Source organism: Anopheles aquasalis, chromosome 2 (assembly GCF_943734665.1).
Source record: "Anopheles aquasalis chromosome 2, idAnoAquaMG_Q_19, whole genome shotgun sequence".
Lineage (NCBI taxonomy): Eukaryota > Metazoa > Arthropoda > Insecta > Diptera > Culicidae > Anopheles > Anopheles aquasalis.
The window spans coordinates 18,875,001-18,897,508 of NC_064877.1; the positions used below are offsets into that span (position 1 = coordinate 18,875,001).

Genomic DNA, 22,508 nt, shown 5'->3' on the forward strand with positions numbered 1-22,508 from the left:
GAACGCACGATCTGCAAAGCGATCGGCGCCTCACAGCAGCTCTACTAGCGGGACGAGGATTGAATTTATGCTGGTTCCGGTTGAGGGTGACCACAACGTTGACTGACAGACTGACTGACCAAAACAAACTCTTCTACACACGCTTATCGCGCTGGCCGCTAATTATTGATTGCTTCCTTTTCGCTTTATTTTATCTCAAACCACTTCTCGCTCACTTTATCACTTCAACACTCACACGGACCACGCACTGCACACGTAAACGCAGGGAAGGGTAAAAATATTAATTACAATTGATTGCATTTCATTAGCGATCGGCTCGCGTTATTTCCTTCTCTTCTTCTTTATATATTGGTTTGCCCTCGATTGACTATCGGCCAGCGATCATTACTGACCACCTCCCGTCGGCACCGGTAGCGCCAGCGGCATCATCAGCACAACCATCATCATCACCATAGTAGCAGCAGCGCACATGGTTACGCGATTCGCGGTTTCTCGATCACATCACCATCCGTAGCAGCAACAGCAAGCAGGCGGCGCAGGTCGCTTCACGGTTGTTGGCCTTCCTTGGGGCCCGTTTTCACGCTTTGAATTCTGGCCGAATCCTTTTGCCGACGCCGAAAACCCAGCGATGGGTTGGAAAAGTGGAAGCAAGCACTAAAAAAAAAACAGAAAACTTCACCACATCACCAGCTCGGCGGTTACGTTTCGCACACACCTGCACGCTAAATGCTAACGATCAATCAATTTATCAATCAACGGAGCGCTAAAAATTTTTCTCCAATTTTAAGATTAACTTTTCTTACGCTTTGCATTCACCTTCAAAACACATGCTGTGGTACACCACCCGTATACACACTGCGCCACGACGCTTCTTCTTCTGCTCCACCACTTCTTCTTCACTCCCTGCTGCCGTCGCCGTTTCAATTTATTTCGTCTGACCGATTTGATCTGGCCAATTCTTTTACACCCTCTCTCTCTCTCGCGATCGATGTAGTGATGATCGAATTTCCTTATGCTTCCCTCGCGGATCCCCTTCACAAACCACGCACACACGCCGTTACTCACTCTCTGGCGCTCTGTTTTGAGGTTGTTTAATGGTGGTTCTCTTCGCCTGAATTTGATTCGATTTCGAACTCACTGACGCTTATTGATTCGCTATAGATTCGTGCTGATCTCCAGCTGGAGCACGGCGCCAACGCCAGCCAACTACACCGCGTAACCGAACTGAATTCGAAAACTATTTACGGTGTTCTTCCACAGAATTCTAGAAGCTGATAGGTGAGCTGCACCTACGGCCATTAATTGAGCTGCTCCGCACTATCCCGTTTAACTTTGTACCGCAAGCAAAAGAACCTAAAAGTAAATAGAGAGAAAATTATTCATTAACTATCAGAAGGCAGAAAAGCAGCAAATGGAAATCATTCCAAAGTCGAATCATGCGAGCCAAGTAGAGCACGTCTATTAGATAAAAAAAACGCTCTTCGAACCATCCGAGACACAGCTGACGTAACGCTAAGTTTTGGGCACCATTAACTTATGGATATAAAATCGCCGCGATCGCCACCTCCACTGACCACCCGATGGCGTCCGCCGCTTTCCGAAAACGGAACAGTAAAAGGCGAACCCCGGCCAACGTGATTTAAAATGCAATCCGTAACAATCTTTCGACGGCGGCGGCACACAACCTCGGCGGTCCTTGTCCGCGTGGCCACGCTCGAAAAACGAAAAATCCCAATTGTATGCTAATTGAAAGGGCGCTGAGTGAGCGGCGGTTGATATGCTTCACCTTCGCCGAACAATCGAAATTATGCGTGCATCGTGCGTGTCTCTGTGTGCCTGCACCCATAACCGGGCGTTTTGTTTCGTTTGCTTGATATGCATGCTGCTGCTCCGGCTGCTGTTGGTTGGTGCCACAGACCTAGCGAACGCTCGCGATATGCCACAAACCTGGCCCTGTCACGTGACCAGCATGCGCGACCACAACACGAATCGATCGCTAAAGACACCTTTTCTGCTGCTCAGCAGCAGCAGTAACAACAACAACAAAAAAACGAAGTAATACAAATTGTCGTCCGCCGCGAAACCGGCCGCATTATCGATTGTTTTTCTTTTCTTTTTTACTGCTAGATGCGCGCGCGCGCGCGCCCCGGTTCCCTGTGCGTGTTTATGATTTTCCTTTTTTTTTTGTTGCTGTGTGTTTTTTGTTTTATTGTTTTCGTTACTCGTTCCACTTCATCATGCGAGCACGGTGCTGCTGTCGGTGGTGACGGCCGCCGAGTGCCGAGACTGTGTGTGTTCTGGACCCGGCCATTTGTGGCGGTGCCAATTATTGATTTAAAGTTGTGCCGAGAAGGGGGCACAAACGGGTGACAGCACCTCGTCTCTCTCTCCGCGCTTGTGAGGCGCCTTCGTGGTGCGCGCTTCGAGACCTCAACACCAATCTCCTTGCCCTCTCCCCGTCTGAACATCATCAAAGGCCAAGCTAACGATCTTGGCGCCATACGCAAGGGTAGCAACCACGGGTAAGCGAGCGAGTTCGCGGCGTTCACGCATTAATTATCGCAGTCAGTCCCACTCACCGACGACACATCAGTTTCGAGCAAGCCGCCGGTTTTACCACCTTCGCTTCGACTGGAATGAAAAATTTAAAAAATCATTTATCATCACCGAAACCACACCGACCAACCAACCGAAACGAAGAACCTTGACGTTTGGAGACGTGACTTGAAATTCACGCTTTTTTGTGCCAGTGCCTACTACCAACTAATACTCCGTCGCCTCCGGTGATGCGAAACATTTTTACGGGCTGTCAAAAGGAGCAAACCAATGCGTCAAAATGTCAAAATTAATCCTAAACCGATTAATTGCAGCGCAGAACATAATAATAAGCAAAACCGGAGGACCGCGAGCAGGAGATTGATCTTTGCATAATCCTCTCGTCACCAGAATCGAAACAACGTCGATTGCCACACACGCTATGTAGTTGAGTTATAGTTGTACGAGTGGAGCGAGGGCATAAAACGCATAAATAATGCAAAAAACAAAGACCAGAACCGGGCAATAAAAAAGAGAGGAGAGCAAAAAAGCGGAAACGCCAGGCGGTCGTTCGAAGTTAAGTCGCTAAGCACAGTAAATTAGCCTCCACCATAATGTCAACAAGTTTAAACATCAAACCATTTCATTTGATCTCCACTCGCCCACTGATGCCACCCTGTTGCTGAAAGGGGGATGCATGGGAGGCCGAGGTGTTTCGCTGGGCAATTATAATGACGCACACTCCGCTGTTGCCACCGCCACCGCCACCGGCTGCTGTTGCTGTTGCTGCTATAATAACACACCGACCGACACGCCAAACCGGCCATCTAACCCGATGCAGTGGGCAGGAGATCGAGATTCATGGTGTGGGGGGGGGGGGGGGGTACGAGGGGGAGGATATGTGTGTGTGAAGCATCAACATTAACCCCACGGATCCACGACGAGCTTCGCGTGGTCTCTCAACCGTGAAAAGCGAATCTAGCAACACCAGTGTGGTGGCGACGATGGCGACGACGACGATGGCGGCGGCTGCTAATCAATCGCTAATTAGTGTCACTGATAAAGCATTTTGCTACCAACATGCAACACCCTTGCGGTGGGAGTGGATTGGGCAGGCGGTGGTGATGTTGTGTACGATGTGGTCCCCACTCTGACATGGCTTTTCCGCCCCGTGGTTCCCGTACGCGGTTGATGGTTATTTATGTTAACTCCTGCGCCCCCCCCCCCCGAGGCCTCTCGCACGGGATTGTGGTGGGGCTGTGGGGTGGAAAGTGAAGGAAAAGTCTCGCTTGGACTACACCAAACACGCACACATATATGCCACCATCGTCGCCATGATCGTGCTCGTGGTCTTCGTTGCACATAAATCAGAAGTTTACAACCTGCTCCCCCCACCTTAAAGAAGCGAACACGAAATGGCCGGAATGGCAACCAGAAGAGGAACGACAAACTCTGTGTTCGGTAGCAAGATGGTTTCAAGCGCGATCCACGATCCGAGAGAACATAAAAAAAGGGAATGAAAATAAAGATCGCGAAAGGCCTCCCCTCGCGCACGAGCGCGCCCTCTGTAGTAAATGAGTTTTCCTTGGTTCCTCGAAGGATGCGTATGCGCGTGTCTCGAATCCGATGAAACATTCCGTAAACATTGGTGTGAAAATAATAATTAACGAACTAACTGAAAGCGCTAACACGCAGGAAAGGAAACGCAGGGAGAATATCTCCTCTCTGTTGGTTTGGTCTGTTTGGCTTCCTTTTCCCCGTTTTTTTTTAGTTCTTTTGGCTCGCTTGGCGGCAAAGATTAACGAGGATCATCTTTTATAGCTTCCGCCCAGAGTAAACAAATGGCGACCAGGCGCTCGTTGGTTGGTTGGTTGGCCGATGGCTGGCTTGTGGTGCAAATGATGGACATTTCGCGGGATGCCATGTTATGGGTGATAACATGCGATTAAGCGGGCGTACACAACCGACGCGATCGACCAGCGCCGATGGATGGATGGTTTGCGGTCGCTCCGCTACTCAAAGGACACCAGAACCTGTTCGAACCTGTGTCTCGCGGGGAGGGAGCACACGCCTCCGGTTTCTCCCCTCAGCCATCCGGTGGTGGCTTTTATTATTTGCACGCACGTCAATCAATCTTGTTAATCGGACGTTTCGCAAAAGTAATGAAGCTAATGAGTGTGCGCCACCGTGGCCTACGTGGTCACCTCCTTCCTTCATCTCCTCGCTTCTTCCCCGCTGGGGTGTTGATAGGATTGCGTTATTGCGTGGCACAGGAAGCATCGTTCAGCAGGTGGAGGAGCAATTATCATATGATTGTCGCGAGGAAAACAGTGGTGACAGCAGTGTAGTAATTCTAACTACTCAATTACGTGCAACGGGGGAACACTGGCGAAATGTGGTCCACAATACAGAAAGCAGTGAAGAAGAAGAAGAAGAGCTTGAAGGAATTAGAGTAGATAGCTGTCGCGAAACATATTAAATGGCTGTAAAAAGGGGACTAAGCCAGAAGCTATTGAGGTGTATGCATTAATTCAAATCATTTCTAGAAAATACGTCTATTTTGTTTTAGTAGAAAAGCTGATCGCATTATATTCAAAAGAAACTGCTATTGGAAGCGACAACATTATAAAAACACATTCTGGTATCCAAATAGGCGATGGTTCTCATGTCACTACAAATTTAATATTTTCAATCGTAGTAACGCTGGCTGCACATTTCCAGTAGTTAGCGGAAGCAGCTTGAATAAAGAGCGAGCATTTCTCAATACAATACATTTTTTTTCTAGTGGTATCATTCACCTCAAAACGCTTGATAACACAGCGGTCAGTTCTAGATCGGTGGCAGGCAGCTACATTGTTGAAACAATCGGTGCACCTAGCGCTGCGTGACCAGACCAAGGGTGTCCATAAAAACGATACAAAACACCGCAACCACCTTTCTCGCTCTCCCTCTGTTCCCGTGCGGCCACGGCTCGAACACACAAATGGCATAACAAATCAGTGAAACCGGCTCACACATGATCAATTCGTTCCAAAGGCGTGGAGCGTGGAACAGGATGATGAAGTGGCGCAAACGGGGAGGGAATTACCCCTCGTCCTTCTCTCTTCTCACGTGGCGTCTCTCTCCCTCTCTCTCTCTCTCTCTCTTTAGTGGGGTTCGTTTGAAAATCATTTTTCACACTAATCATCAACCTAAGGGGGGCTTGGCCCCACCAGTCTCGGCCGTCGGTCCCCTTCGTACCAATTATGGACGTGTCGTGCGTGATTCGTGGTTTCACATCCACTCACCACCCAGCGCACCAGCTACATTGGCGGAGATCGTCGAAACCCGCACCGTCATCGTCATCATCAACCATCGCCACCACTACAACCGACCGGCAGTAGCAAAGGCACGCGAGATCACGAGATGTCAAGTGAAGCGACGCATCGTGAATCGATAATAGCAACCTAAATGGCACTTCGGTAGCAAGGGGTGGTGGCACCCCTACATGTAATACGTGGATACCCTGACGATGCCGATGGTGATGATGATGATGCCGATGAGTGAGTGGCGCGGAGGCCAAAAGGGTAGCGAATCGATTGATTAAACAATAACAAATCCTCCTAGGCTCGGACCATCGTGTTCGTTGAGCTGCGAAGAGAAGTCAAAGACCCACCATTACCAGTGAGAGGGAATGGAATCTAGCCTCGGGGTGGTGCTGCTGGCGCTTCTTCCATCATCCCCCTCTCTCGCCACCCACCGAAGTCCGGAACGCGTGAGAACGGAAAGTTCATTTTCTCGCTACTTTTTCACACTCCTCATTCCAGCTTCACCCGCACCACCCCTCGGTGAGTCTGCTTTGATCTAGAAAATTGGAAAACAAAGCGAACCAAACGCTGAGCGCATTTTCTATTAGCAGTGGCACCAGTGGACGGCCAGAGGGATGGTAAGGGGGCAAAAAAGAAGGAAAATTATTAAATCTAATCGGCCCGATCCCGTAACTCTACCAAAGCGGCCACCCCGGCCGCTCTGATGGGACTAGCAGAACGGGGAGAGAGAGAGTGTGATCGAATTGAAATCGTGAATCTTGCCAGCCAGCCTCTTCCTTCCAGGTTGTCTGGTCTGGTAGCTTTTTTCCTTGGCTCCCTTGGCTCCATTCTGTGGCTGCTCTTCCTGCTCCGGCCATTCTTCTTCGGAATCTCTGGAACGATTTTTCCCGTCCACGGCACGGTGGTTCCCACAGTCGCGAGAAAAGGTGTTTTTTCATGCACCGACAAGCACCTAGAGCGTAGTAGGCCTAGGCATGCCGCCGTCGATCAAATTGTTCCCTTTTTTTGCCGCCTTCTTGATGCCGTGGAGTCTTCACAACGCTCCATCTAGTAACCATTCAAGAGGTTCGACTCCCTAGGTTGGCGTTTTGGGCTGGCACTTAGTAGAGTGACTATTATTGCCAGACCGTTTACCCTGGGACAGCGGTGTTGGGTCGTGATTCGCGAACTCGGTCACACAACGTGGCAAGAATCAAGTGAGAGCCTCCCCCCGATGTGGTACACGATTTGTTTATCGCTTCTGCTGGTGGCTACTGCGGCTGCAAACGTAGCAGTAGCCAACACGCGGATCTCCAATTACGCATCAACTGTGCCACGCCACCGAGCGAGTTAACCACCGTTAACCTTTCGATTTTGCGTTGACGGCGGACGAGGCGATAGTTGATCACTGCCACCACCACCACGCCGGTTTCTTCCGTTTTGTTTCGTTTTGTCCACGGTATCGGAGAGGGGGAGAGGTCGTGATGTTGCCATATTTTTCGATTTCCTCTTCTACTTCCCACTACTTCATTGTCTCTGGGGTTGCTTTTCTTCTTTTCTTCTATTTATGGCTCGCAACGCAACACTTTATCGCGAACTCGGACCGGAGGAGAAAGAAAAGACTCGTGTCTCGCGCATGTGGCCACCATATTCCATTCCATTTCCTCGCTCGAATGTCACGGATGCGGCATCAAATAAGCGGCTGAAATGCTAGAGATGATAAGCGCGAAATGGGGCAAGTTTAGTCAAACGAGTCTGATGAGCAGCAGTAAATGGCGGCATAAAAAACATGTTTTCGGCGGCACGGGTGGCTCCGACGATTTGATAGTGAGCGATGATGGCCTTCCTGGTGGTCTAGGCGTAAGGCAAGGGGTACGCGGTTTAAAATAAAGCTGATTGATTGTTTTCTAAACTCAACTCAACTTGTTGATTGTTTGCCTCACATTAATTAAAACATAATCGAACGAAAGGCATTAACCACATTTGCAGAGTGTAATTAGATCGCCAACAACGTGTTCCAGTGAGTTAATCGGATTCCCGCGGCGCCGGAATTTATTCAATTTACCGACCCCATCCCAATCCAACGCTCTTCGCGGAATCCACCTTCCTCGAGCACCACACTAAACGCTGATCGCATTACACCACGTTACATAAAACCTGACGGCGGTCGCGAGGAAAGGAAGAGCCGACGACAACAAAAGAAACACGAAACGTGAAGGGCGCCCCGGCGGTGGCCGCGGCGTTCGGTGGAAAACACACATGGCACACGCACTCGCACGCTTGTCTCCTCCTCTCTTCGCCTTCTTCATCATCATCATCATCATTTTTTCTTCTTGATCTTCAGTTTCAGCGGTTTCTCAGAGCGAACAGCCACTACTCGATCGCGCCGCGGTTGCCATTTGTGTCAACGATCACTTCTAGATCCGAGCCGTCGGCAGCGGCAAGGTAATTTAAAGTGACTGGACACAAACCGCGCACACATACATTCGCATACACAAATTACCATAAATACACACCTTTCGAAACGTGAAAAGAGCCGCCAATAAATGAACGAGTAGACGAACTCGGCCTCAACCGAGCCGCACGTAGTATCCCCAGCGGGTAGGGGGGCACAGGGGAAGGGGTTAGAACACACAAACTGCCGTATTCGCGCGTTCGATGACACCGAAAAAAAAACCCGTCTCGGGCGCCACTCGATTCGCAGCAAAAACACGAAAATAGCTGGAACGTGTTCGCGAGTCGGGAACCGCACCGACCAAGAAGACCGCCGAGAATTGTTTATCGACCGATACGTGAAAGGTAAACCAGGAGCGATCTCCGGATACACGGCGAAACGTGACCTCCTCGATCCGTTGTTCGATGTCGTTTAAACAAAAACCGGGTGAAAAAACAACGCCATGACAGTTTTGACACATTTTGCCAGCAGCACGGCCCGTTTATATCATCTGGTTCTATAGTGGAGAAATTGAAAAATTTGCATCGTTGCGGTTTTATGAGCCAACGAAATGGTAAAGCGAAAAAAAACTAAAATTTTCCATTTAAAAAAAACACCAATAAAAAAAATCAGGCCTTGTCAACTCTCAATTACCAAATCTTACCTTGGGGTATCTTTTTTCAAGGGGCCTATTTTTATCGCTCTTCCTGTACGGTTTTTTTTATTTTGCTAGGCTTTTTATCAATTTTGTTGTTCTTATTGAATTTATGTTCAATTTGCGTGAATTGAAGTTTACGTTGTCGTTGGTTCGCGCCAACTTTCGAGTTAAAGTAAGGGAGCAGCTAAAAGCCCAATACACATCAACTCAATCACATCACACAATTTTTGAAATAATATTTTTACTGACACATCCGTTATATATGCAATAAATTATCGTTGCGCAATATATGCAATAAAACATACTGTAGAAAACCACCCCTTGCCCCTCCCCAATATCTTTATTTAGTTTTTCAGTGTTGGACCTGTGAAAAAGAGCACAAAAAGAAGTATTATACAAGAAGGAGTGTACTACCAGTTAGTTTTTACTTGAGTTTTTATAAAACGTTGCCTTTTTACGCAATCAAACGCCATCGGTATGAAAGTGACTTTTATTTCCTTAATGCACGTCACGGAAGCGAGACCCAATGGAGACCAGAAATCCCATAGTGTTTCTGCTCGCTGGGTATACGATAGCACGCACACCACTGTACCAACTCGTACGACACGGTATTGGTGTCGACAGCGTGTGGATCGCCTTACCCTATCGCCTGCTTCGACTTCTGTGCCAACAAACATTTTGAAACGGTGAACAGGCTCCCGCGAGCAAACAACACAATAAACTCTCCTCCAAACGCGCTGGCTGGACTGGTGGTGCTGCGTGATTGTAAAAAGCGAACTTCTAGCGCCTCACTGGTAAGCAAAGTGTCGTTTTCCGTTTTCTTATCTACGATACCGAGAGCTTATCTCTCGGCGGCGGCAGCGACGGCGTCGGCGAGACGGTGAAATTCTTCCAAGAATGGATCACCATCCTCCACACCTTCACGCGTTCTTCTAACATGTTCTTCTTCTTGCTCTCGTTTTTCGTTCTCGCCCCAGATACACATAAACACGGCATAGATACCAAATCCAGCATCAGCAGTGCGTTGTTGTCTTCGAATTTGCGAATTTTCGTTCTGTTCTTCGTGTGTGCCTTCGCGAGTTTTCCCTTCTACGCCCCTTGGAGTTTTGTCGAAGAGAGGGGGGAAAAGAGTTTGAAAGAGGGTACGGCAGTACGTAGCGGAAACGTAGAAAACGACGAAAAGTGAGATATTTCGAAGAGGAGGAAGGAGTGAAGGAAAGAAAAGAAAGAAAAGGGAACAGAGGAACACCTGCGCTACCACCGAGGTCCCGTGGTTCCCCCGAGAGCTGTCCGCTTGCTGGTTGTTCCCGTTTCAAGGTTCTAAGGATCCCAGGATCAACGCGGTGCTCCCGAACGTAGTGCGTGTTTGTGTGAGTGTGTAACTGGAGCTGGGCTCTGCATATTCCCGTCGTGCGTTCCATTTTGTCGCTGATGTAGGCGGAGAAAATAAGGAACCCCTGGAATATTCCCCGCAACGTTCGATAACAAGTGATAAACGGCAACGGAACGGATTCCGACCACTGGTCACTCGCGACGCAGTTTGTACAGCAAAAGAAAAAGCAGGATAAACCCGGAGCGTAGTAGGCCTTCCCGTAGGAAAGAAGCAAAGTATCCTTTGAAGCAATTGTGACGACGACGACGACGACGACGTAATTTCTTGTGCGTCTTCTTCTGGTGGTGTTCTTGTCCGTTAAAGTGTCTTTGTGTGTGCGCGCGTGTGTGTCCGTGTGTTTGTGCTCGTGTCCGTGGGAAAGAAAAGCGAAAGAAAAAGCGAAGATCGTGGTAAAAGAGAAATACGGGAAATACGCCCCGAAAAGCGTGCCCCCTGTACAGCAGGGGTTCTAAAGTGCTACCTTCGTGCGTGTTTGTGAGTGCGCATTGAATTGAACGCGTCCCAAGATTCTGATCCTTCATCCCGGATGACCTCCCCACAATCTGCCTCGGCTGCTGCCTCTGAAGCAGCGATCGGTGGCGGTGGCGGACAACAGCATCAGATGGCCGAAAACGGGACAACGACGATGCTTTCCGGCGTGCTCGAGAGTGTGTTCAACGCGGCTCGCACGGGCAATCTCGCTGCTCTAAAGGTACGTTCCCGACCGTGACTACTGGCCCAAACCATCTATTATGTAAAGCGAGTTTAATTTCCTGCGTGCACTTAGGAGTGTGTGGCAGCATATAAACCCCCGCATTTGCATCAAAACGCATCTTGCATTCTCTTCTGAATGGCATGGCATTCATTTCAAAGGGGGAAAAACATAGCGAGCGTCATCATCGCCACTGTTGACCAACCTGCGCCTCACTAGCGTACTTGGATCATGGAGTTGATTTAATAAAACCCCTCAGCATCAGCAGCAGCATCCCCGTCCGAGAGGAGGAATTCTCACGAAGGAAAGCAAAAGCGCTTGGTGGTTACGTAACCCACTGCCCACATTGCCGGCCGCTAGTCCACTAGTGCTGCTCCCTGGTGTTTCACAATTTAGCCAGTTTCGAGCGTTACAGCAGTGCCTCCCCCGCACACAGCAGCCCTTGCTTGTGGTCTCCGGTTGCTTGGACGCTCGGGAATTGTGCTGCGGTTACTGGTTCCGGATGAGGTGGCTACTACGTTTGTTTACTTTTGCTTTTCATATTTTGCATCTCTCTCTCGCTCACTCCCAAGGTGGTGCATCCCATTCGTTTCTAGTAACTTGTTTGAGGAGTTGTCCAGCAGCACTTTGGTGATCTGATAACTTGGTCTTGGGTGTCCTGTAGTCGAATGATGAGAGCATGTGGCTGCTGGGCCAAACGTAGGATATGTTGAGAAAGGTCATAACATTTATGTCATAGTAGGTCGAGGCCTACTTGGGCGGGGGATCCTTAGTGCAACTCCCTTGAAGCATTTTACGGGAATTCAAAATGTCTCTTTCAGGATTGATTATAGCCCTCTACACGTGGCCATCCAGCTGCCGCACTAGTATCTCTGTGACATCAATTCTTGTGCGCCATCGTGTGCCTCACGTGCTTCAACATCGCCGAGAAATCGGAGCTCGAGGAACAACAACGGAAAAAAGAGACGGACGGACGGACGGACGGAATCCATCCGGAATGTCGCCGGACGCTTAATCTCATTAGGCCAAAGCAAATGCTCGGTCAGGGTCATGTTTCCCCGTTCCCCGGGAGGAACTAATCGTTCCGGATTCCGGCTACAATCGTCCCCTTTGGGATGTCTTTGGGTTATCGACTGCCCATCCGAAGCGTGTCAGCTGCTGCTGCTGCGTGATTAGCTCGCAGTGTCGCAAAAGGTCGTGACCGACGCTCGCCTGCAGACAGTCACTTTTGATGGATTATCAAAAGTTTGCTTTTTCCATTTGATGACTTTTCAAAGTCAGCACTCCGACTGACAGAAGTTGCTTAATGTCCAGAACCTGACGGAGGGTTGGCGTGTACAGGTGTGTGGCTGTGTGTGCATCACGGTACACGCGGTATTTGGTCGATAAGTGGTACGAACCACCAGCCACCGCTAAGGTACTTGATTTTATTGCATTCCGCAGTCACCACCGTCACAGGGGAACAAAAAAAAAAAACGTGTCATCCTCACGTGGAAGTCCAGGATCTCCACTAACAGTGGCCCGTGGACCTTCCGGTCTAATCCCTAGCGCGGACATACTGGATGACGGTGACGGTGGTGCCCAGACCATGGCCGCATGCAATCACTGCGCTCATAATCCCTTCCGAGGGTATCGCTTGATCGCAAGACCAGGACACGTGGGCCAAGAACAGGGAAGTCACACGACGACGAGGACGAGGGACAACTTGGTGCCACCTGAAGCAATAACTCCACCATGATTTACGGTGCAGAACGTGGTTTCTCGTTCCATGGTGGCGGTGGGTTGGCTGGTTGCATTAAATCGAGTCTCTTGCAATGGACGAGCTGATAGGATTCCTACTTTTTATGCAACAATCTCCATTGGAATTCTGATATCCAGTAGCTAGTGTAGAGATAGACTTAAAAATCATTCTCGAATGTTCCATAGTTTTCCTCAGTTTTCTACCGGCAATAGTTAAATTTCCACCACACCAAATTAAATACCCCAAAAACCGGTGGGCTTCTCGCACAAAGGTCCCAGTCCGACCGGCAGCACACCGTTGGCGAAGTTTCTCTCTCCCCTACCAACCACGTGAACGCGGGCGGTGGTGCTTCGGATGCGTTTTCAAGGTCGACCGCGTCCACGACCAACGAAACGACGAATATTTATCGATGCAACAACCGACGCTACCGACCAACGCGTTCCACCGTGGCTCGCATTCGCTTTCGACCACAATTTATCGTTTGATGACTAGCACTCCAACCTGGCCAAGGGGGGGGGGGGGGGGGGGGGAACTGCTTTGGAGGCAAAAAGTGAGAGCAAACGAGCCGAATTTTCGCAATCAAACAACGAGCGGACGACGATGGGGTGTGTTGTGATGGAATGTAGAACCGAGCCATGAGGGTGACTTTATGGTGTGGTTTCGAGTACGGCCGCGGTTTGATTTCGCTTCTTTTTCTGTTTTTTTTTTTAATTTTGTTTATTGAACCATTTCTTGCGTGACGACAACCATCGAACTGGTGGGAGGTACGTGATGGTTTCAGCTCCCGTCCGTTGGAATTAGTTAGTTTTTAAAATTTCCTCAAGTTTTTCTGCACAATTTTAAAGAGTGTGATACAGATTAATCTCATCCTTTTCTTTTGTCATATGAACTCGATCGAATTAATCCACATTCTGCTCTCTTGCTCTTACTCTTGTTCTAACACTTTGGAAGCCGCTCCGCTTGTTCTGTTACGTTTTTTAAGGGGAGCCATTTTGCCGCTCTAATGGGAGGCTAATGAGCGAGTTTGCTCTTACGCGCTGCGAGCATAACGAACACGAGTCACTCTGCCACTGCCCCACCGCACGTGGTTACGTGTTTCTAGAGTGCATGGGTCTTTGATGCTCGCGATCATGTGCACGCCAGACAACGGATTGGACGCTGCCATTACCGCCCACCCCCCGGGTCTTGGAGGCTCGCCTTACAACCATCCATTGTGTTACATCAAGGCAAGATACACCAACGGGGGGGCCTGTCCTAGCCTGGCATGTCTGCCCATCGTGATGGCGCAAATTTGAAACCTCCAAACGGGTAATGAAACGATTCGAAAGCCCGAGACAGAGCGGGTGAGAGAGGGAGCGCGAGATGCACGCGTAACCCGGCATCGGTGAATGGGGTGGCGTCGTCGCGATCATTGACGATTGATGCCGATGATGATCGTCACCGAGAAATTGTCACGGAACTCTGTGGGCTGTGAGCTGTGTCTAGAGTAGAGCGCTTCCTTTTCCTTTTGCGGCTACACTTTCCATTTTTTCCATCCCATTTTGATGCCAATCGTGGAAAGTAGGGCACCGTCGAACGAAATTGTGCAACAACCTTCTCCTCCTTCTCCTTCGAGATTTTTACAGCAGATGGACAACGTTGCAATTGTCTTACATGGTAGCCGATAATTTGGAGTTATTTAACGAAGTTATTGGGCGAAGTTTGAAGGAATTCTGTGCAGAACCTTTTTGCCAATTAGTTTGTCAACCTTTTATTCATTAAATAGCACAGGAAGAGGCATAGTTTATGGCAAAATGGGTTGAAGAACAAGCAACAACATAAATACGTTCGTTCTCAAACACAAGAGCATGAGTTTCGTTTTTTTTTTAATTGAATTGCCCGCTCATGCCACTCCCAAACACCCTTTAATCAAACATTTATGCCCGGGAATCAACAAGCAATAAGCCAATTGCTAATGAAACGATTTGTCATCCGACAAGATTGGTAAATAGAATGGGTCCTTCTTTTCCGATCGATTGATTGGAAAAAAAGAATAATTTATGTTGCTACAAATCAATAATTGTGCGCACACCATCACCACGATGGTGCTGTGCTGGTCGTCTGCACAAAGCAATCGCGCTCTGTTCGCTGTTCGGTTCGGTTTTAGCGTTCCTTAGTGGATTCCATGGCGCTGGCAGTGGCTCGTGGCCGTACCACGAGCTATCGGTTCGCGACGTCAGCAACCTTTGGAGTCGAAATCGGCTCTTCAAAACCGGTTGACCTTCACGCTACGGTAAAGCAGCATAAAAAAAATAAGAGTTGGATTCTTGAACCCGATCGCCGCTCACCAACACACAAACGACTAGACGTTCGAGACATCGACTGGGGCCGCAGCTCATCCCCGTCTGGCGTCTCGTCAGTGTAACGGTCGTCGCGTCTTTCATCGCGACACCACCACCACCGGGCGGGCGGGATCTTGTCGTTTGTTTGTGTTGCTGTGTCGTCCGATTGCGCCCCGGGGGTTGTTGCTCCATCGTTTAGCGCTTCCGGATGCGCAACGTCCGTCGCCGTAAAACCGCGCCGCGGCTCCACTCTCCTTGCCACTCGTCCAGCTGTTCTCGTCTACGATCTTCGACCGAACAAAGAATGGCACGCGCTTCTGGCTTTAAGGAAGTCTGGAAAGGGCTGCTGCATAAAGCCCACGCGCTTTGTCTTCCCTTTTGCCTGGGCAACTTCTGTGGAGAGCAACATCGGCCTTCGCGCTTTCTTATCTGCCACGACGAACTGGTGACAAACGGCGGCGTCGAGGCGATTGATAACCACAAATTGATCCACCGGTACCACCGTGGTCACGGTACCAACGATACGTGATGTGCCATGTGATCAACGGCGCAAAAAGGAGAAGACGACGTCGGTCGGTCGGGTGTGCACTGACCTGAGACAAGCTTCAGGTCGCCGGAAGACTGTCCGTTGGTTGGTTTCTCTCGCTCGCTCGCTCGAGATTATCCTTGAACGGCTGAGAGCGGGATCCATATTTGGTGCGTAACGCATCCACGACGCTGTGCTTCCGGGAACGCGGCGGGGAAGCATAGATGAATGGCCGATTGACGTGTCGACAGGGAATTGATTTCCTTTTGAGGAACTCACGCGCCCATAACCAAGGGGTCCAATCATCATCATTATTGTCCAACAACCACCACCGGATCGTTGACTTGATCCTTTCAGAATTCGAATTCGGTTTTAGAAAACCGGTTTAGTAGCGTGCACATGCCGGGAGTGTTCCCTGGAGGCAACAACAACAACGGTGAAAAAAAGAGAACGAAAGAATGGCGTGACCCTTGGACAAAACTCGGGACCACCAAGAAACAGGTTTCACGGATTCCTCAGATCACGAAATGTGTAATCGAGCTTTTGAGCTTGCGAGGTTTTCGATCGTTGCTGTAAATTATGTTGGCTTGAAATGATACCGCGCTGGATAGGCACAGGTAATCATCCCCCCTCCCGGAAGAATCAAAATCAGTATCCGCGACCAAGAACCAAGGAGCGACCTGTGGCTGTGGCTTTGCCTTTTATGGGTGACAGGAGGCCATCTCGCGGACTCGGCAGCCATCTAATGAGGGTCGAAATTGTTCAAATTTACCTTCCGCATGAGCTCATCGATGAACAAACAGATTCGAGCGATTCGTTAGCTGCTGTTGCTCCTTCTGCTGGGCATTTGTCTGGTTCGTTAGTACTGGGATTTCTTTATTGTTTTGTTTTGGTTTCGCAATCCCAAATTTGGGAGCTCCAGGAAGCCAACACAAATGTGAAGAATACCGTTCTCCGATCCGATGATTAATCGGGAAAGCAAGATTGGTGTTGTGCTCTGGGTGGATAAAGTGTCACGCAGTACCCAGCAGCGAAAGGTGTCAAGTGACACGCTGTAGAGGTGTATCACGCGACTACTGGACATCGAGTTGGAGTTGCGGTTTTTTTCGTACTTTAAAACGAAGAATAATGCTTCAAATTGCGTTTTCCTCTGTTTCCTGTATCAGGAAGTTGCCTGCTCCGCTGTGAATTAATCGGGGAACAATCGAGAATCCGTCGCCTTGCTATGCCAGTCATGTCCACAAACATATTCAGCAAAGTTTCTTTTGTAAATACCAAGCCAAACTTTGAGACACGTAGCAAGAGGGAGAAGGGAAACGTATGCAGCTTGGTTTCGATATGAAAATTATGCTTTGCGTGACTTGATTTTATTCACGCAGCGGTCCGTTGTGTGTTGTATGTCTGCATGCGCAAACAATTGTAGCACCCCCGGACACCCGGACTCCAATCGATCCTTTTCCAAGAGTGTCACTACCAGGGTGGTGTGTGATGTTGTTATCAGTGATTGAGACAAATTTAGCTCCCCACATGCTCCGCTCATTAGTATCGATTCAAACACATCGCCTCCTCCTCCACTACCGTTCGCTAAGCATTTAGCTTTCCGAGAAGTTTATTAATAAATCAAACGAGGAGCCCCCTGGAACAGCCACTAAAAGCTAAAAGCAACAACCAATTCGTCAAACCAATTCACGATGCACGGACAGAGGGACAGAGGGACGCACGCACTCCTCACGCGCGTCACCAATATGGCCACCTCACCGAGAGATGTGGATGTATGTTGTGTTGCGTGTGGTTGCGTCGTTGTCCAACCAACCAACCTCCCTCCCGGGGGCCACGGCGACGCATGTTATGACGCCAGTGCACGGAGCATGAAAATAGTCTACTTTCTACGCAAACCAACCAACCGGGGGCAAGCTTGGGCCCTCCAAAAAATGTTTCAAATCATTCGGTAAGGCGTGACAACATATAAATATATATATTGTCTCGAGAGACGCCAAGGGAAGTCCGGTTGAGAGGCGAGGAGGACCCTTGCGAGGGCTTGAATCCGTCCTATCACCGAACTCACTGGCAGTGCTACGTCATTTGATCGTCATTATCTATTCTAACCTCGCTCACCTGTCACGATGCTCGTGGTGGTGATGGTGGCGTTCGAGGTGCCTTTGAGTGTGTGCTGTGTTGTATGTGCTATGTCATTTCCCAAGGGTCAGCGCACAGGTTAATGCAAAGTTGCGCACGTATTAACACACGCACGCAAACTGGCCACCGACGCTCTCTCCCCCTCGCACACCCATTGAACATGGCACAAACAACGGATAACAACCGACAGCGGACAGTTATGTGGTTGCTTTCGTCACGTCACGAGAAAACGTCAGTTAACCGACTCAAACAAAGCACAGGAGGAGTGCAGGTTGTAGTAGGGTTGGGTTGGGTTGGGTTGTGTTGGGTGGCATTGCCTTGACCTTTGGTCGAACTCGCTCACCGAGTGTCCGGGCGTTCTCTGTCCACGCCGTATTACGCCGCCATTAACAGTCCTTCCGATCCGATTGGTTCCTATTTCCGGGGTTCTAAATTTGATTGACTTTCGGTTGCTAAAGGATGGTCTGTAGTGGATCGTGGATCTGTTGCGTCTTTTTTTAAATTCTGTCGGGGTTTCCAAGAACATGGATGAGGTACATTCCTCCGTAGACTTATCCTGTGGTAACGAAATAACACAACTATACTAATCCAATACTAGCAACGGGATTACAGAGTCGGCTGAGGATGTTTAAACTGTACTGCAGTGAAAGGAGTCCTTATTTGGCATCTGATTACTTCGTTAATTCAAATACAGCTATCATATAAACGAAACGATTATCATCGATTGTTCTGCCTTTTGTCCAGACCGATATGCACCTGTGCCTAAGCGTTTTATCAAAATGTCACTAAACCGATGATTGGTATTAAATTAATTGTTCTCCTTAAAAAGCACAGCGCTATGCGATTAGTAAAAGCCACGCCAACGCCTGACACAAGTGACAAATGTTTCGATAGACTACATTTCCCCTCAAAGATGGTGGGTGTCAGAGGTTTATCGTGGTGGTGCGACAGCGAAGCTCGAACTTGAAATGTGTCAAAACACTAACACCCACATCTATCAGCCCACAGTGTGGCTGTGGCTCCAAATCGATCGGTGGCCACGTTCACCACGAAGCCATCACCACGAATCTGTTCTCTGTGGGCCAGTTTAACGGCCGATGTGCGGTTGATGTAGTTCCCCAGTTCCACCACGGAGGCTGTTCAATGTTTTCGCGATTAGCATAATCCTGCTGTAGCCGACAGCATAAAACCGTTAAAAACCGATGAAACCGGTGAAAGAACCGGTTGGTGGGTTGCTGGGTTGCTAGGCTGTGTTGCCCCTCGAGCCATTTCCACGAATTGAGGCTTATCTGGAGAATGGCCAAAAATCGCCCAAAAACATGTCCAGAGCATTTCATTGGTTTGAAGGCACAAACACGCACGCGCATATGAGATCAACATTAAAATTCAGAGATACTTAAATCTTTCGGGTTATTTTAGTCTAGAACGCGCAATTACCTCACGTCTCGATCCCATGCGGAAACACTTGTCAACCACAGCTGAGCATTAAAAGTGCGTTCACCTTTCGGTCAGTGTTCGGATGATTTTGGGTAACACATTGAGTCTGAGGCCTGGTTCGTCCATTTCAAGGCCATCCCGTTACTACATGTCATCAAGCATACGCACACGGTGGTTGGTAAACATAAGACGATCCGTCTTCTTTGTCCGTGGGTTGTCATGTTCCTCCCTCGCTCGCTCGCTCGCTCTCTCTCACACTGTGTGTGCCGCGGTTTTCGCAAGGTTAACCTTCACCTTAACTCTTTGACCGTTTTTGAGCCGAAAGAGAGAGAGAGGAGCTTCCTTGTTTAATCAGGGCGTTACGGCACGTTAGGGCACGTGGTTGTATAAACAGATGGCATTTCGGAGACCGTTTTTTTGCGTGGAAAAACCCCGGACGGAAATCTTTCTTTGCTTTTTTTCTTCGGTGCGTGGTGAGTGAAACTGTCACACGGTGATCATAAATGTGAACGATCGTCGCGTCGGTCAGAGTCTTCGTATCGGATTGTGAGAGTGGGATGTGAAGCAAACCATTTTTTCCACTTCTTTTTTCTGGCTTTTTGTTGCCGTTTCTCAGAACCACAAAATAGGTCCTTTCCCTCACGAAGAAACACCGCAAGTGCCGGCATCATCGGCATCTTGTGCTGTAAAGATGATAAAAATAAACATTTGCCGCGCGGAAGAATAAGAAACCGATGCTCTGCGGGCTGTTTGGTTGGTGCTGGCGAAGCATTTTCGTTATGCTAATAGGTGTGATTCTCTCTCTCTCTCTCGAGATCGGTAGCAGGTGTTGGAGAGACTGGCGTCAATGATCTACCGCAACCATCCACCAAACGTTGGTGGAGATTAACGGGCTCGGAGTGAAAAGGAATTTATTTTTAAAATGTTTTAACTTGAATTGAAGTTAGTTTAACTCGAATTAATTTCGTTCTTTCTCTTCTCTTTGCACAGGTATGCATCACTATCATCATCACGTTGCTAATTTGGGAAAAGTCTGATTAGAAATTGCTCCAAAATGTGTAAGTCATTTCTGATCCACCGAGTCTAGTTTGATATTGACCCCATGGTTAGTGCGCTAAAATCTCAGCATAACGTGAGCGCATGGTTAATTGCTTTACCACCACGATGCTGCGTTAAGTAACACACTACTATTACAAAGCAAAAAAGCTGTCTACCATGAAAATGCAATAGAAACAAGATCTCTTCCACGCCCAACCGTCGTCAATCACCCCGCAAGGTGAGCTGGAGCACTGAAAATCAATAATACAGCCATTCGATTGGAAAAAAAGAAGAAGGAAAACAAAACCACAATGGATAAAGAGCGGCTGGACGAGAAGAGCATCAATGGAAAAGTAGAAAGGGGGTGACCACGACCACGAAAAACGCATCCACCGGTTGCGCAACAATTACCCAACTCTCGCCACTGCCACAAAGGTGTGATCTAGCTCGAGATCCGAACGAAGTCGCGGCTTGCAGGCTCTGGTCGAGTTGGTTCAAATACTTGAACTCCCTGAGACCGCCGGTCGCCGGTCGCCGAGTAACAATTGGAGCAGGCTGTACGGATGAATACGTAACGGGAAGAAGTTTAAAATTAAATCAGCCAGAGCTCTCCAACGACGCTCCCATATGCTGTCCATAAGTGGGGCCACGACACCCGGCACCTGAGTGAGTGCTTGCGGTCAACGAAGGTTCATATTACGCATGCAAAAAAGGTTGCTGACTTCTTCGGTTGCATGATGTCGCTTACACGGAATGTTACGTTTGTGTTTTGTTAAATTTAGTCGACAAATAGGTTGTGGATTATTCTAATCATTCTTTGCAATCGGTTTGAAGGATCTCCGCAGGAAGCATTTCATTTCGGAAGGAAACTCTTTGTCAAATGAAAACTACTAAACAAGACTCTAGAAGCACATGATGAAGAATGACCTGATTTGAATGCCGTTGGCTAGTGAATGCGCGTCAAATGCCAAAAAACTAGAAACACCCCAAAACGCTTCATCGCAAATCACAATCCAATTGCATAATGGACACCGCCAACATGTCGGGCGGTATGTTAGCCGCAGCCACGTAACGCTTCACACGGTTTACCACCTCTGGCACACCGGGGCGCGGCTTTGGTAGAACATCGAAACCTGCGGCAAAATGAGCGCGTAACACAGAAATATGCATTTGGCCCAGTTCCAACACACAAATGTGCCCCTCACCAGTCCCCCGGGGTGTTCTTCAGCGTACGCAGCACCCCGCGAGTCCGAGTAGAACGTTCGATCGCATCGCCAACATTATTTGTGGGATTTCTTTTTTTTGATTCACTCTGCTCCTGTGTCACTATACGACACGTTGGGGGGAAAACCAAGAACGAGGAGAGCGATACACAATCTTCGAGCACGACGGCCATGCGGTTTCTCCATTTCCTGAAGCGTTGTCGCTGAACGGGTCGGAGTGTTTCGCTCCCATCCCGAATGTGATCTTAATTTAGAACGTATTTTTGTATTTTCATTCGCAAACCGTGGGTTTCGGGAGGGAGGAGGCTTCGGTTCGGTGGTGCTGGTGTGCGACCAGTGAGCGTGTGTCTGTCTGTCTGGTCGATTCCACGGCATATGATATGCTGTGCAATGCATGCTCGAATCACAAGATTGCTGATTGCTTGTTTGTCTAGAGTGTGCCTGTGTGCGGGTTGTGATGAGACTGTTGGCTGATGTAGATCACAGACAGGTTGGATCAGAATTTGGTGGCACATGGCACATGCCCTGTCTGAGTAAGTCCATCGTCAGAGCTCATCTTCTTCGCTAAAAAACCCTTTTCTTTCCCCACGCCACCGGCTTCAATTCTGACTCATGCACATGGACCGCAACTCTCCGGATGTGCGGTTCAACGATCTTCCTTGAACCTACAGCACTCTTCTTTTACTCTTGTTTGTCTGGTTCGCACAAGGAAAGCACTCTCAAGACGTAGTCCAAACAGACGCTTGGTGAGCTCGTACCGACGAGTCTCGGATCGTGTTGATCAAGATCATGTTCCCCACGTGCCATGCGCCTACCCGTCCGACTGATCGTGTCGTGGCCAATTGTTTCTACAACTTCAGCATCTTCAGCATCTTCGCGCAACACAATGTGTGTTGCTTGTTTGTTGGTGCCCATGGTACAAGCCCGATCATTCCTGCAGTTCTCCTGGCCCCCCTCTGCGAATTGCTGCTCGTGATCGTCACTCGTGACGAATCGCTTCGGCACGCAATTTCCGCGTTCGCACCACGGTCGGATTCTGCTGGTTCGATTCATCTGAAAGGTACTTTCTTGCGCTTGGTATGGGTCTC

At 49.0% G+C, this 22,508-nt stretch overlaps 2 protein-coding genes across 10 annotated transcripts in view; one reads left to right on the plus strand and one right to left on the minus strand.

Annotated features, from left to right (window-relative positions):
* Positions 1-8,670, minus strand: part of LOC126570244 (protein groucho) — a 167,544-nt gene extending 158,874 nt beyond the window's left edge. For 8 of the 9 annotated variants that reach the window (XM_050227849.1, XM_050227853.1, XM_050227850.1 and 5 more), the window contains exons 1-2: positions 8,339-8,670; positions 1-1,353 (exon numbers count right to left, since the gene is read on the minus strand). The exon at positions 1-1,353 is cut by the window's left edge and continues 282 nt beyond it. The gene's annotated coding sequence lies outside the window, so the exon portion shown is untranslated. The remainder of the gene's footprint in view (positions 1,354-8,338) is intronic. The other variant, XM_050227845.1, reaches the window with a different exon arrangement.
* A 914-nt stretch (positions 8,671-9,584) lies between these two features.
* The window catches only part of LOC126570246 (protein fem-1 homolog CG6966), a 47,281-nt gene continuing 34,357 nt past the window's right edge, over positions 9,585-22,508 (plus strand). The window contains exons 1-2 of the mRNA XM_050227857.1: positions 9,585-9,708; positions 9,892-10,998. Coding sequence (XP_050083814.1) covers positions 10,834-10,998 — 165 coding nt within the window. The 5' untranslated portion in view covers positions 9,585-9,708; positions 9,892-10,833. The remainder of the gene's footprint in view (positions 9,709-9,891; positions 10,999-22,508) is intronic.